At 50.0% G+C, this 12500-nt stretch overlaps 2 protein-coding genes across 3 annotated transcripts in view; one reads left to right on the top strand and one right to left on the bottom strand.

Moving 5' to 3' along the window:
• The window catches only part of armc8 (armadillo repeat containing 8), a 13835-nt gene extending 10175 nt beyond the window's left edge, over positions 1–3660 (top strand). Inside the window, exons 16-22 of one of the 2 annotated variants that reach the window (XM_084451883.1) lie at positions 673–765; positions 1013–1162; positions 1427–1522; positions 1767–1862; positions 2057–2129; positions 2304–2397; positions 2633–3660. In XM_084451883.1, coding sequence (XP_084308009.1) covers positions 673–765; positions 1013–1162; positions 1427–1522; positions 1767–1862; positions 2057–2129; positions 2304–2397; positions 2633–2666 — 636 coding nt within the window. In that variant the 3' untranslated portion in view covers positions 2667–3660. Of the gene's footprint in view, positions 1–672; positions 766–1012; positions 1163–1426; positions 1523–1766; positions 1863–2056; positions 2151–2303; positions 2398–2632 lie in introns of both variants that reach the window. The other variant, XM_084451882.1, reaches the window with a different exon arrangement.
• A 3361-nt stretch (positions 3661–7021) lies between these two features.
• kcnh3 (potassium voltage-gated channel, subfamily H (eag-related), member 3) overlaps positions 7022–12500 on the bottom strand; it is a gene marked incomplete at both ends in the record, with an annotated part of 85322 nt that continues 79843 nt past the window's right edge. Inside the window, 4 exons of the mRNA XM_084452135.1 lie at positions 7022–7876; positions 8128–8180; positions 8924–9024; positions 9744–9988. Of these exons, the coding sequence (XP_084308261.1) occupies positions 7022–7876; positions 8128–8180; positions 8924–9024; positions 9744–9988 (1254 nt within the window). The remainder of the gene's footprint in view (positions 7877–8127; positions 8181–8923; positions 9025–9743; positions 9989–12500) is intronic.

The following is a 12500-nucleotide window of genomic DNA, read 5'->3' as shown; positions in this document are numbered from 1 at the left end:
TACACACACACACACACACAAGACGTTCTGTTTATCAGTCTCATAATGACAAAATTCAGTGAGTAAATGCAATTAAATAATGTTTGTGATAATTGCCTTAACTCCAATTACGGGATGTGAATTGAATGTTGGTTATGTGGTTCCATTTCAGAGTGAGAGAGTTAGGGAGAGCGAGGGAAGCAGATTGAGGCAGGTGGGACATGCAAGTGGAGCTGCAGCCTGAAGCAGCTATGGACCCATTTCTGTAGTCAGATTCCTATAAGAAGGTTGACACACCAGGACATGCTAGATGCATTCTTTGTGTTAAAGATACCAGCTACGATCGTAAAGGCTCACATGCCCTGTTGGCTCACTGTAAAACTGAGTGTGTAAGTCTGCAACGTGTTATCAACTCACAGTACTAGTGTGCAGTACAGGTCTCAGTGAGAGAGATACCAACAGCAGGGCCTAGAGACACCAGCGCCTGAAAAGATAAGAGAGAAAATAAAAATGCCAGTGTCTCCCATACAGTATATCCTCATGCTAAAAGAGACAGTAAACCCACATTTTAAAGCATATATATAAATAAAACTTCTGAGTTTGCATCCCTGTATTTTGTGTGTGTGTGTGTGTTTCCGTGTGTGTGTTTCCGTGTGTGTGTGTGCGCGTGTGTGTGTGTGTGTGTGCGCGCAGCCCATCCTGGAGTCGGGGGTGATCGAGCTACTATGCAGCCTGACCCAGAGTGACAGTCCTGCACTGAGGGTCAACGGCATCTGGGCCCTCATGGTGAGACGGTCAACACGCACACACACACACACACACACACACACCTCACCTACCTGTCACCACTAACACTGACCTACTGGTCATCACACACACCTGTTAGACTGTTAACTGTTGTACTGTGGTGGCTGAACACTTGGTTTAGTTTTTCTGGATGATTGAAACCCCTGAAATTGAGGTCTATGAATCGCTCTGGTGGTGTGTGTGTGTGTGTTTGTGCGCGTGTGTGTGCGTGCGTGTGTGTGTGCAGAACATGGCGTTCCAGGCGGAGCAGAAGGTGAAGGTGGAGATCGTGAGGGTGTTGGGAACAGAGCAGCTCTTCCGTCTGCTCTCTGACCCCGACGCCAACGTCCTGATGAAGACCCTGGGTCTGCTCCGCAACCTGCTCTCCACACGCCCGGTAACACACACACACACACACACACATTCACACACACATACAAACGCACGCACACACACACATACAAACGCATGCACACACACACACATACAAACACATACAAACACACAACACACAAACGCACACGCACATGCGTGCACGAACACACAAACACACACACACACACACACACCACATACAAAACACACACACACACACACAGTAATGTGACCCCAACCCTGTGCCCAGTAAGAGCCCCCCCCTCCTCTCCCTCCCTGTCTCCAGCACATAGACCAGATCATGAGCTCTCACGGGAAGCAGGTCATGCAGGCAGTCACTCTCATCCTGGAGGGAGAGCACAGCATCGAGGTCAAAGAGCAGGTGGGACCCCCGCGAAAACCTGCACCCATTCACTCTCCCTGGACACGCCCACTAACCCTAGAATCTAAAAGGAATGGGACACTCCACTACGCAGGAACACACATAATGTAGGGGTACGGCCAAGGGGGAATATTGGGACTGGGCCTTACCTCTTTCCTACACCCAGGAAGTAAACGCGTTGTCTCAGGATACGCCTTATGACAGAACACCGGTGTAACTTCAGCCTTGTGTTGGTTTGTTTTAGACACTCTGCATCCTGGCCAACATCGCAGACGGAAACACGGCCAAGGAACTCATCATGACCAACGACGACATGCTCCAGAAAATGAAATATTATATGGTTGGAGTCCTGAATACTACAACCTGGATACGACAGAATCTGGCCCTGGGCCAAACAGTTACACTGCATGCAGGCTGCCGACACTGACTTTCTATTGTTCTCTCTTTCCCTCTCTCTCTCTCTCTCTCTCTCTCTCTCTCTCTCACTCCCTCCCTCTCTCTCTCTCTCTCTCTCTCTCTCTCTCTCTCTCTCAGGGACATTCGAATGTGAAGCTCCAGCTCGCCGCCACCTTCTGTATCTCCAACCTGGTCTGGAATGAGGAGGACGGTGAGGGACACACCATGACAGGTGGTCATCCAGGGGCGCGCCAGGGGCTGGGGGGGGGAGGGGCAGAGCACTTCTTGTTGGACTCCTTCCTACCTTCTTGTACCCTCTCCTAATCTTCTGATGCGTGTGTGTTAATCTGTGTGTGTGTGTGTCTGTGTGTGCGTGTGTTCTCAGGCTCTCAGGAGCGCCAGGACAAACTGAGAGAGTTGGGCTTTGTGGACATCCTGCACAAACTCACCCAAGCCTCAGACCCCAACCTCTGTGACAGGTGGGCTCACACACACACACACGCACACACACACACACACACACACATTTACCTCCTGTTCTAGAAGTATATGCTGGAGACTCATCTTGTATTGACTTGTTGACCAAATCAGAGCATTAATTGTCTCCATCTCATCTCCTCCCTCCTCTCTCTCTCATTTATTTTCTCATTCACTCTTCTTTTCTCTCCCTCCCTCTCTCTCCATCTGACCCCCCCCCCCCCGTCTCTCTCTCAGGGCGAAGACAGCCATGCAGCAGTACCTGGCGTGACGAGCGGAGTCCCAGACGTCGCTCTAACACTACCGCTGGAAGGACAGCTGCCATCGTCGTCGTCTTTTTTTTTTTTTTGTGTCTCGTTAAGTTCAATCTTCAGTTTTGTTTTGTTGCACAACGACACCTTCTGAGCTGTGGCGGCCCCCCCTCCCCTCCACCCTGTCGACCCAAACCCCCCCTCCCCCCACCCCCGCCCGGCGCCAAACCCGCTCCGGACAGTCAGAGACAGAGACTGACTGTGATTGGGTGCTGCTCGCACCAACGGTTAACAGATGCTTGAGAGGTTTTGGCTTTTTTTCCCAGTGCGAACACGAGATGAAGAGTACTTTTTTTTTCTCTCTTGGGACTTGATGTGAAGAAACGTGTCGCGTAGCAGCCAGCGCCACCCGGTGGCTCGGAGGCCTCGGTGCGCTGGACTCCCCGTAGAGGGGAACTGGAACAGTCTCAGAGCTGAACCAAGGGTAGAACTAGAGGGAAGAGTTGGGGGAGCATAGCTCCTGGTTTTATTTTGCTATGTAATTATTCATGAATTATATTACTATTATTAATATTATTGTTATTTTAAGACGGGCTTACGTCACACAAGAGGACATGTTTGGAAAAAAAGACTGCTTATTTTGAAATTTTTGGTGTTTTCTTTTTTTGTGGATACATACCTCGTAAATATATATAAATATAAACATATAAATATATTTTTTGGATTTTTATTTTTCTCCCGTCTGTTGTCTTTCCGTATGTCTCTAGCCCCTGGTTCCTAGAGCATTAGGATGCGAGTCCTCTGTGGTATTGAGAGTGTTGGGCTGCATCTCAATAGTCTGTCCTTACCCTCCTCCACTCAGAGGGTTCTCTATGAAGTGGAACCTCAGATCTTCTTCAGTGTATTTTGTCAAGGAAGGAAGACGCAAAGACTGAAGGAATGGACGGAAGACTATTGAGACTGAGCCCTAGTCTAGGGGAGTACTCTGTGTGTGCGTGTGTGTGTGTGTGTGTGTGTGAGAAGGGTATATGGAGTAAAGCTCGCTTGTCAGGAAGTGACAACGGTGGTTTATCCAGTCTGTGATCTTCCTGTCACCGCTCTGTCAGCCCAGAGGAGGGCGGAGTCTGCAGTAGAGGAGCTGCAGAGATTGGTGGAGATGTTTCAGTCAGCTGATTGGTCTTCCTCAGAATCTTCCTAGACTGCTCTCCCCCCGGCATTTCAAACCCTGATGAAGCTCTGAGAATGAATGTTACCATTGAAATATATGCAGACCTGAATGATGGACGTGGTGTCTGGTGTGTCTTTGTTCATGGGGCATGGGGAGGAGAGGAGGAGGAGAAGAGGGGCAGGAGAGGAGGAGGAGGAGGAGAAGAGGGGCAGGAGAGAAGGAGGAGGGGGAGGAGGGCGAGGAGAGGAGGAGGAGGGGCAGGAGAGAGGGAGGAGGGGCAGGAGAGAGGGAGGAAGAGGAGAGGAGGAGGAGGGGCAGGAGAGGGGGAGGAGGAGGAGGGCGGCAGGAGAGGGAGAGGAGGAGGAGGAGGAGGGGGGGCGGGAGAGGAGGAGGAGGGGGGGTGGGAGAGGAGGAGGAGGAGGGGCAGGAGAGGAGGAGGCGGGGGAGAAGGGGGCAGGTTAGGACATGTGTGAATTCTGTCCCCTGGTCAGGCCAGGACTCAGCAGCACAGGAGACCGTCGCCTTAGAAAACAACACTTGTCTTTATTGTTGTCTGGTATTCCTGGTAGAGATTTGTAACAGTTAATAGTAAAATACATCTGAAGCCTGAGAGCCTCTGGGCCATAAGCAGGCACATTCCTCATGCAGATAGCAGTGACATGCATTTAACCCCTGACCCCTCAACCCCCACCCCCCCCCCCCTTCCTCTAAGACCTTCTCACTCCATTCAAACACCCCATCTTCACCCCGTTACAGAAAATAGAAACTTAAAATCTGCCTGTCTATATTACAAATAGAATGATCACCTCGTTGTGTTGATGCCCACTAGTCCACATGACCAGACAGTCTTAACCAGCCGTAGTGCTCAGACCTGTAGTAGTCTGAACACGTGACCAGACAGTCTTAACCAGCCGTAGTGCTCAGACCTGTAGTAGTCTGAACACGTGACCAGACAGTCTTAACCAGCCGTAGTGGTCAGACCTGTAGTAGTCTGAACACATGGGCAGACTGTTGTCCTTTTACAACATCAATCCAGTAGTTCACATCTGCCAAATGGTTTGCAAATTCTGTACCCTTTTGATGATGGTGTGTTTGTGTGTCTGTGTGTGCGCGTGTGTCGAGGCTTCTTTAAAGACAGGCACACTGGGTGGCAGCTTCCAGCAGAACTCAATCTTGGGGTTGAGTACTCCCAGCTATGCCTCACATGCCAATCATAACTGGGCCTCACTAGTACTGATACTCCCAGCCAATCATAACTGGGCCTCACTAGTACTGATACTCCCAGCCAATCATAACTGGGCCTCACTTGTACTGATACTCCCAGCCAATCATAACTGGGCCTCACTTGTACTGATACTCCCAGCCAATCATAACTGGGCCTCACTTCTACCGATGCTCCCAACCAATCATAACTGGCCCTCACTTGTACTGATACTCCCAGCCAATCATAACTGGGCCTCACTTCTACTGATACTCCCAGCCAATCATAACTGGGCCTCACTTCTACTGATACTCCCAGCCAATCATAACTGGGCCTCATGTCTGCTCTCTACTCTCAACACATGATATTTCCCAGAAACAGAATTTAATGAACACAAATAAATACATATATAGGTTTTTAAATAAAAGTGCAGTTTTCCTCCATAGCAGTGTGGTTGATGATGCCTTTTAAGTCCCGAACGTTTATCTCAAATGATTATGGGGATGAATGAGTATGTCTGTGTGTACGTGTGCGTGTGTGTGTATGTGTGCATGTGTGTGTGATAGAAGAAGGCACGAATGGCTGGATGGCTAAAGCTTGGGTTGGATGCGGGCAGGATGGGTTGGATGCACCCTCTTCCCTCAGCCCTCCTAAACCCCTAAACTACATGTAGCCTCAGTCTTTGGCACATGGTCTCTCCAGCTGTCCTGCTCTGTGATGCTCAGGTCTCTGGTTCTCCTGTCTCTGGTTCTCCTGCTCTGTGATGCTCAGGTCTCTGGTTCTCCTGTCTCCGGTTCTGCTGCTCTGTGACGCTCAGGTCTCTGGTTCTCCTGCTCTGTGACACTCAGGTCTCTGGTTCTCCTGTCTCTGGTTCTCCTGCTCTGTGACGCTCAGGTCTCTGGTTCTCCTGTCTCTGGTTCTCCTGCTCTGTGATGCTCAGGTCTCCGGTTCTCCTGTCTCCGGTTCTGCTGCTCTGTGACGCTCAGGTCTCTGGTTCTCCTGCTCTGTGACACTCAGGTCTCTGGTTCTCCTGTCTCTGGTTCTCCTGCTCTGTGACGCTCAGGTCTCTGGTTCTCCTGTCTCTGGTTCTCCTGCTCTGTGATGCTCAGGTCTCCGGTTCTCCTGTTTCTGGTTCTCCTGCTCTGTGACAATAACGTAGGGGTGTATCTGGGCGGTTCTCTATGTTCTCCCATCTCCTAGTTTAGTTATTGATTGTCCTGTAGTGTTTCAGATGGCTTCTTCTGGGAGGAGGGGAGGACTATTCTGGATAGCTATATCCAGTCAGGTGTGTGTGTGTGTGTGTGTGTGTGTGTGTGTGTGTGTGTGTGTGTGTGTGCGCGTGTGTGTGTGTGTGTGTGTGTGTTTTGTCGCAGATGTGGGTGGATGTGAAACAACCCACTCCATCTCTCAAAGAGCAGAATAACCCCATTGCAATGGAGCAGGTACAGTAATGTTAAGTCCGCATGATAAAGACTCAATAGGGAGTTAAAACTCCCAGTTCTCCTACATCATGAGATTTGAAACTCCAGCAATAGGAGAGTTTATGGAGGGAGGAAGAACTTTTTTCTTCTTTTTTTTTTTTTAACACATAAATATAACGTGAATGTGATCATGTCAAGTTTGGCGTCTACCGAGGCAGCTACATAGCAACGCAGGAACCGTTGGAACGGTGGATCCCGGGTCCCGTGTGTGTGTGTGTGTGTGTCCGATGGCTGTGAGAGAACTGTTGTGATTGGCTGGTGTCGGGGGTGGGAGGCGCTCCCGAGGCGGATGCGGAGTCTAAGAACGCCAGACTGATGAGATGTGACAGCTGCCGCGCGTCATGGAGCCAGAGGACATGGGGTCCTGGCCCGCTCCGTCCGTCCGTCCGTCCGTCTGTCCGTCTGTCTGTAAATCACACCGACGCAAAGTCCCCCTCTGTCCCTCTTTCATCGTCTTTATTTATCTGTCCCGCTCCACTTCCCACTTCCTCCACCTGTCTGTCCCTCTGGCTCCGCCCCCCTCCGTCACAGAGCCGGCCCCTCCTCGTCGATGAAGCTGATGCGCTCTGTCGAGGAGGCCCCTCCCCCACCCTCCGCCGCCGCCATCTCCCACTCCTGCATCTCCATCTCCAGAGGCTCCGCCCCCACCGTGCCCCGCCCCGCCCTCCACGCACCCCCCGCGCAGTCCGGGGGGAACGGGGGAGGGAGGAGGGGAGTGGAGGAGGAGGAGGAGGAGGACGCCGTCGGCCCGCGGACCCCGGGGGAGCGGCCGAGTGACCCGGGGGCCGAGCCGTGGTGGGCGGGGCGAGGGGGCGTGGCCTCCTGGGAGGGGGGCGGGGCGGGCAGGAGCCCCCGGTCGGGTCGGGAGTAGTGGGGGCCTAGGCAGGGGGACATGGAGGGGGAGGAGGAGGAGGAGGAGGAGGAGAGAGACAGGGAGAAGGAGAGGGAGGGGGAGGGCGTGCGTCCATTCCTGGCAGCCGGGAGACTGGGGAGGAGAGGGAGCCCCTCCGTGTCTCCTTCCCCAGGGGAGGTGGGGGGGGGCCGGGGCGGGTCCTTGGAGAGGCCCCCTGGAGAGGCCGGGCCCTGGCCCTGGGCCGGAGAGAGCCTGGGGAGCAGGCAGCCAGGCAGCTCCACGCCCCCACTGTACGCACTGTCCAATAGGGAGCAGGGCTCTGTTCGTTGGGGGCGGAGCTGGGGAGAGCAGGGTGGCGGCGGGGGCGGGACCACCAGAGGGTTGGTGCTGCCGGGGGGCGGGCTCAGCGTGGGCGTCAGGGACGTCAGGATTGGCTGAGGTGCCACCAGGAGGAGGGGCCGGAGCAGACGTGTCATTTCCTGTAGCTCCTGGCTCAGCTGAGAGACCTGCTTGGAGAGACTGGTCATCTGACAGGAAGAGAGACAATTAGTTCACCCTCCCTCATGCAGTGATACAACTCTACACATGATGTAGGTAGACTTACTGTACTGGTTGTGTTTATGACTGAGTAGTGAATAAATACTTGACTTAAAGTAAAGTTCATCTACAGCTCAGGAAGACTACAACACACATTGGTCCAAGGTCAAGGTCCTACTGTATCAATCCTGACCCAAGGTCAAAAGCGTGAACAGATGTAGTTAGCAGCTGAGACACTCACCTCTTCACTCAACTTTGAGACGCTCTGCTTCATCTCTGACTGCTCCTGGCTCCCTGCACACATGATAGATAGATAGATAGATAGATAGATAGATAGATAGATAGATGGATAGATAGATAGATAGATAGATAGATAGATAGATAGATCAGTACAGAAAAATAGAACAGTGACAGCGTGCAGACATCAATGACAATGTACAAACTTACAATCAACGATTACAGTAATAGTAGAGTATGAAAAATGCAGTAGTGACAAGGTACAAGGGTACACAGTAAAATTAAAAAGTACAGTACAGTGTGTGTTTAAAATATTATTCTTTTTTTAAAATTAAACCTTTATTTTACCAGGGAAGTCCTATTGAGACAGAGGTCTCTTTTACAAAGGAGCCCTGGCCAAGACAGCCCAAACAGACAATTCAACAAACATTAAAAGCACATAAAAACACAGCAAAGCATTAGCACACACCGCCAAAACACCAACAGAGCACATGTACACATCCACAAGACACAACAGCACATAATACCACATAGCATGATCAACAAGCAGCATAAGACAAATCACACGCCCACATGGAGCAGCACACAGCAAGGTATTCAAGGAGCACACAGACACACTCACAGAAAAAACACAGCAGAATAGGTTTCCAGCAGAGCACCTAGCCAAGGCTCCCCCCAGACCTACCTAACCCTAACCCTAACCTAGACCTACCTCCAAATCCTTCAGTGCACCTTTAAAGGCCCAAGGTGTGTTTGTATGTGTGTGGGTACATGCATGTGTGTGTGTGTGTGTGTGTTACCTGGTCCAGGTGGTAGTGTGCCAGCATGTGTCAGGCTGGAGCCAAACTCAAACTTTTGTGAGGAATTCACATTGCTCTCTGTCTCAATACCATCCACAAACCTAGAGAGAGAGAGAAAGAGGGAGAGAAAGAGAGAGAGAGAGAGAGAGAGAGAAAAAAACCAAAGAGAGAGAGAGACAGAGAGAGAAAGAGAGAGAGAGGGAGAGAGAGAGAGAGACAGAGAGGACAAGGAAGGAAGGTGTTCAATAAATGTTCATTTGACAGAAGTGCCTTTTTCCACCCACATGGAACAAGTTTCATTCAGGTTTTGCACAATTTTGAACAGGTCGGAGCATTTGACCAAAAATAAATGGCTTCGGAACCCGAAAAGCTGGTTCCCGGCAGGAACCAAAAAGCAGCAGGTTCTCCTTGTGTAATTGCTCTGTGTAACTCTGTGTATATGCTGTGTGTAACTCTGCTCTGTGTAACTCTGTGTAACTCTGCTGTGTAACTGCTGTGTGTAACTCTGCTCTGCAACTCTGTGTAACTGCTGTGTGTAACGTGTGTGTGTGTGTGTGTATGTGTATGTATGTGTGTGTGCGTGTGTATGTGTACTGTATGTACGTGTGTGTGTGTGTGTGTGTGTGTGCGTATGTGTGTGTGTGTGTATGTGTGTGCGTATGTGTGTGTGTGTGTATGTGTGTGCGTATGTGTGTGCGTATGTATGTATGTGTGTATGTGTGTGTGTGCGTGTGTGCGTGTGTGTGTGTATGTGTGTGTATGTATGTATGTATGTGTGTGTGTGTGTGTGTGTGTATGTGTGTGTGTGTGTGTGTGTTACCTGGGGCTCAGCTCGGAGGGCGCGCTGCTGAAGCTGACCATGGGGATGTGCAGGGTGGCGGGCCGGGCGTGGTCAGAGGGGGGGCGGAACAGCCGGGGGGCCAGGAGGGGCGAGCCCAGGCCCCGGGTCAGACGCAGCGGGGAGCGCGGGGCCTGGGACACAGAGCTCTGCTCCTCCACCAGCTCCTCATCCTCCTTGATGGAGGGAAGCTTCTTCACCAGACCTCCATTACTCTCCCAGTCCACCTAGAGAGAGATAGAGAGAGAGAGAGAAAGAGAGAGAGAGAGAGAGAGAGAGAGAGAGAGGACAAGGGAGGAAGGTGAGGAATCCAGCACTATTGCAGATGTAGTAGCATCTATGCACCAGTAGGAGGCAGACTCACACAATACAACTCAACTCCATGCTGCTCATCTCTCTGAGTGTGTGTCTGTCTGGTACATCACTTCTGTCCCATAATACATACTACCCGCCCATAATACATACTAACCCCCATAATACATACTAACCCGCATAATACATACTAACTCCCATAATACTCTACATACTACTCCCCCATTATACATACTAACCCCCCCTTATACATACTACCCCCCATAATACATACTAACCCCCCATAATACATACTAACACCCCATAATACATACTAACCACCATAATACATACTAACCCCCCATAATACACACTAAACCCTCATTATACACACTAAACCCCCATTATACACACTAAACCCCCATTATATACACTAAACCCTCATTATACATACTAAACCCTCATTATACATACTAAACCCCCATTATACATACTAAACCCTCATTATACACACTTAACCCTCATTATACACACTAAACCCCCATTATACATACTAAACCCCTCATTATACACACTAAACACTCATTATACACACTAAACTCTCATTATACATACTAAACCCTCATTATACATGCGAAAAACCCTCATTATACACACTAAACCCTCATTATACATACTAACCCTCCATTATACATACTAACCCCAGGAACTGTAGAGACTGACTGGCACGCACACAGAACGACACAGAACAACAACAACAACAACAACACAAGACGACACACGAGACGACACACACGAGACGACACACAGAACAACACACAGAACAACACACCCGAGACGACACACAGAACAACACACCCGAGACGACACACAGAACAACACACAGATCAACACACCCGAGACGACACACAGGAGCAACACACACGAGACGACACACAGAACAACACACACGAGACGACACACAGAACAACACACAGGAGCAACACACCCGAGACGACACACAGGAGCAACACACAGAACAACACACCCGAGACGACACACAGGAGCAACACACAGAGAACAAAGCTGTCTGATTTGTGTACACAGCTGAGTGGGTGAGAGGAGGGAACTGAGAGATAAAGGGGTAGATCCCTGCAAACCGCACTGATAACTGTACACACTGTACACACACACTGTATACACACATTGTACACACAGTATACACACACTGTACAGTACACACTGTATACACACACTGCACTGTATACACACACACTGAACACACTGTACATACACACTGTACACACTGTACACAAACACTGTACACACTGTATACACACACTGTACATCCATTTAAATACATTAGTAAATATTACACATTCACTCAATTCAGGTATTTGTATTTACACTTATATCATATATTTGAACATTTTTGAGACTTTTTGTGATGTTTGCTTTGGCAGTGTACCCATATGTTTCCCATGACAATAAATCCCTTTGAAATGGAATTGAATTGAGAGAGATGGAGGGATATCAGAGAGAGAGAGAAGAGAGAGAGAAGAGAGAGAGAGGGATATCAGAGAGAGAGAGACTGGGATAGAAGAGAGAGATGTTTCATTCTGTTCTCCTGTAATAGGTGCCTGTGTGTGTGTGTGTGTGTGTGTGTGTGTGTGTGTGTGTGTGTGTGTGTGTGTGTGTGCGTGTGTGTGTGTGTGCATGAGAGAGTGTGTGTATGAGAGAGAGAGAGAGAGAGAGTGAGAGAGAGAGAAGAGAGAGAGAGAGAGGGAGAGAGAGAGTGAGAGAGAGAGAGTGTATGTATGTATGTCCATGTTCTCTCTTTCCTCTCTCCTCTCTTCCCAATTTGACTCATCACTTCTTTTTTCAATCTCCTCTCTCCTCCTCCCCTGCACATCTACCCCTCCATCTCTCTCCCTCCCTCTATCGCTCCCTCCATCTCTCCCTCCCTCCATCTCTCCCTCTCTTCAACCCTCTCTCCCTCCCTCTCTAACCTCTCCTGCTGGCTGGTGTATTTATAGCTCAGTCTAATCTTAGCTCACAGTCCCAGAGGCGCTAAGGGTTTCCTCGCTAGGCGGGGGTTGGGGTGTGTGTGCACGTGCCGCTCTTTGTGAATGTGTGTGTGTGCACGTGCCGCTCTTTGTGAATGTGTGTGTGTTCACATTAATATTCGGTGTATGTAATGTTTGAATGCCATGTTCAGGCATTTGTGTCCATAGGCACGCACAGCATATGGGAGAGAGAGAGAGAGAGAGAGAGAGAGAGAAAGAGTGAGCATTGGTCTGTAGCAAAAATAATTATACTGTGTTCATTAATCTGCATTTTTGCCTTCAATAGTGTGTCCGTGTGTGTGTGTGTGTGTGTGTGTGTGTGTGTGTGTGTGTGTGTGTGTGTCTATAGAGTGCAGGTCGATGCTCCTTCCTTTTACACTACCATCAGTCAACACATAGGACA

This window comes from Borostomias antarcticus (assembly GCF_949987555.1).
Source record: "Borostomias antarcticus genome assembly, chromosome: 17".
Lineage (NCBI taxonomy): Eukaryota > Metazoa > Chordata > Actinopteri > Stomiiformes > Stomiidae > Borostomias > Borostomias antarcticus.
The sequence above is the reverse complement of the archived record's forward strand: the minus strand, read 5'-3'. Positions and strand labels throughout refer to the sequence as shown.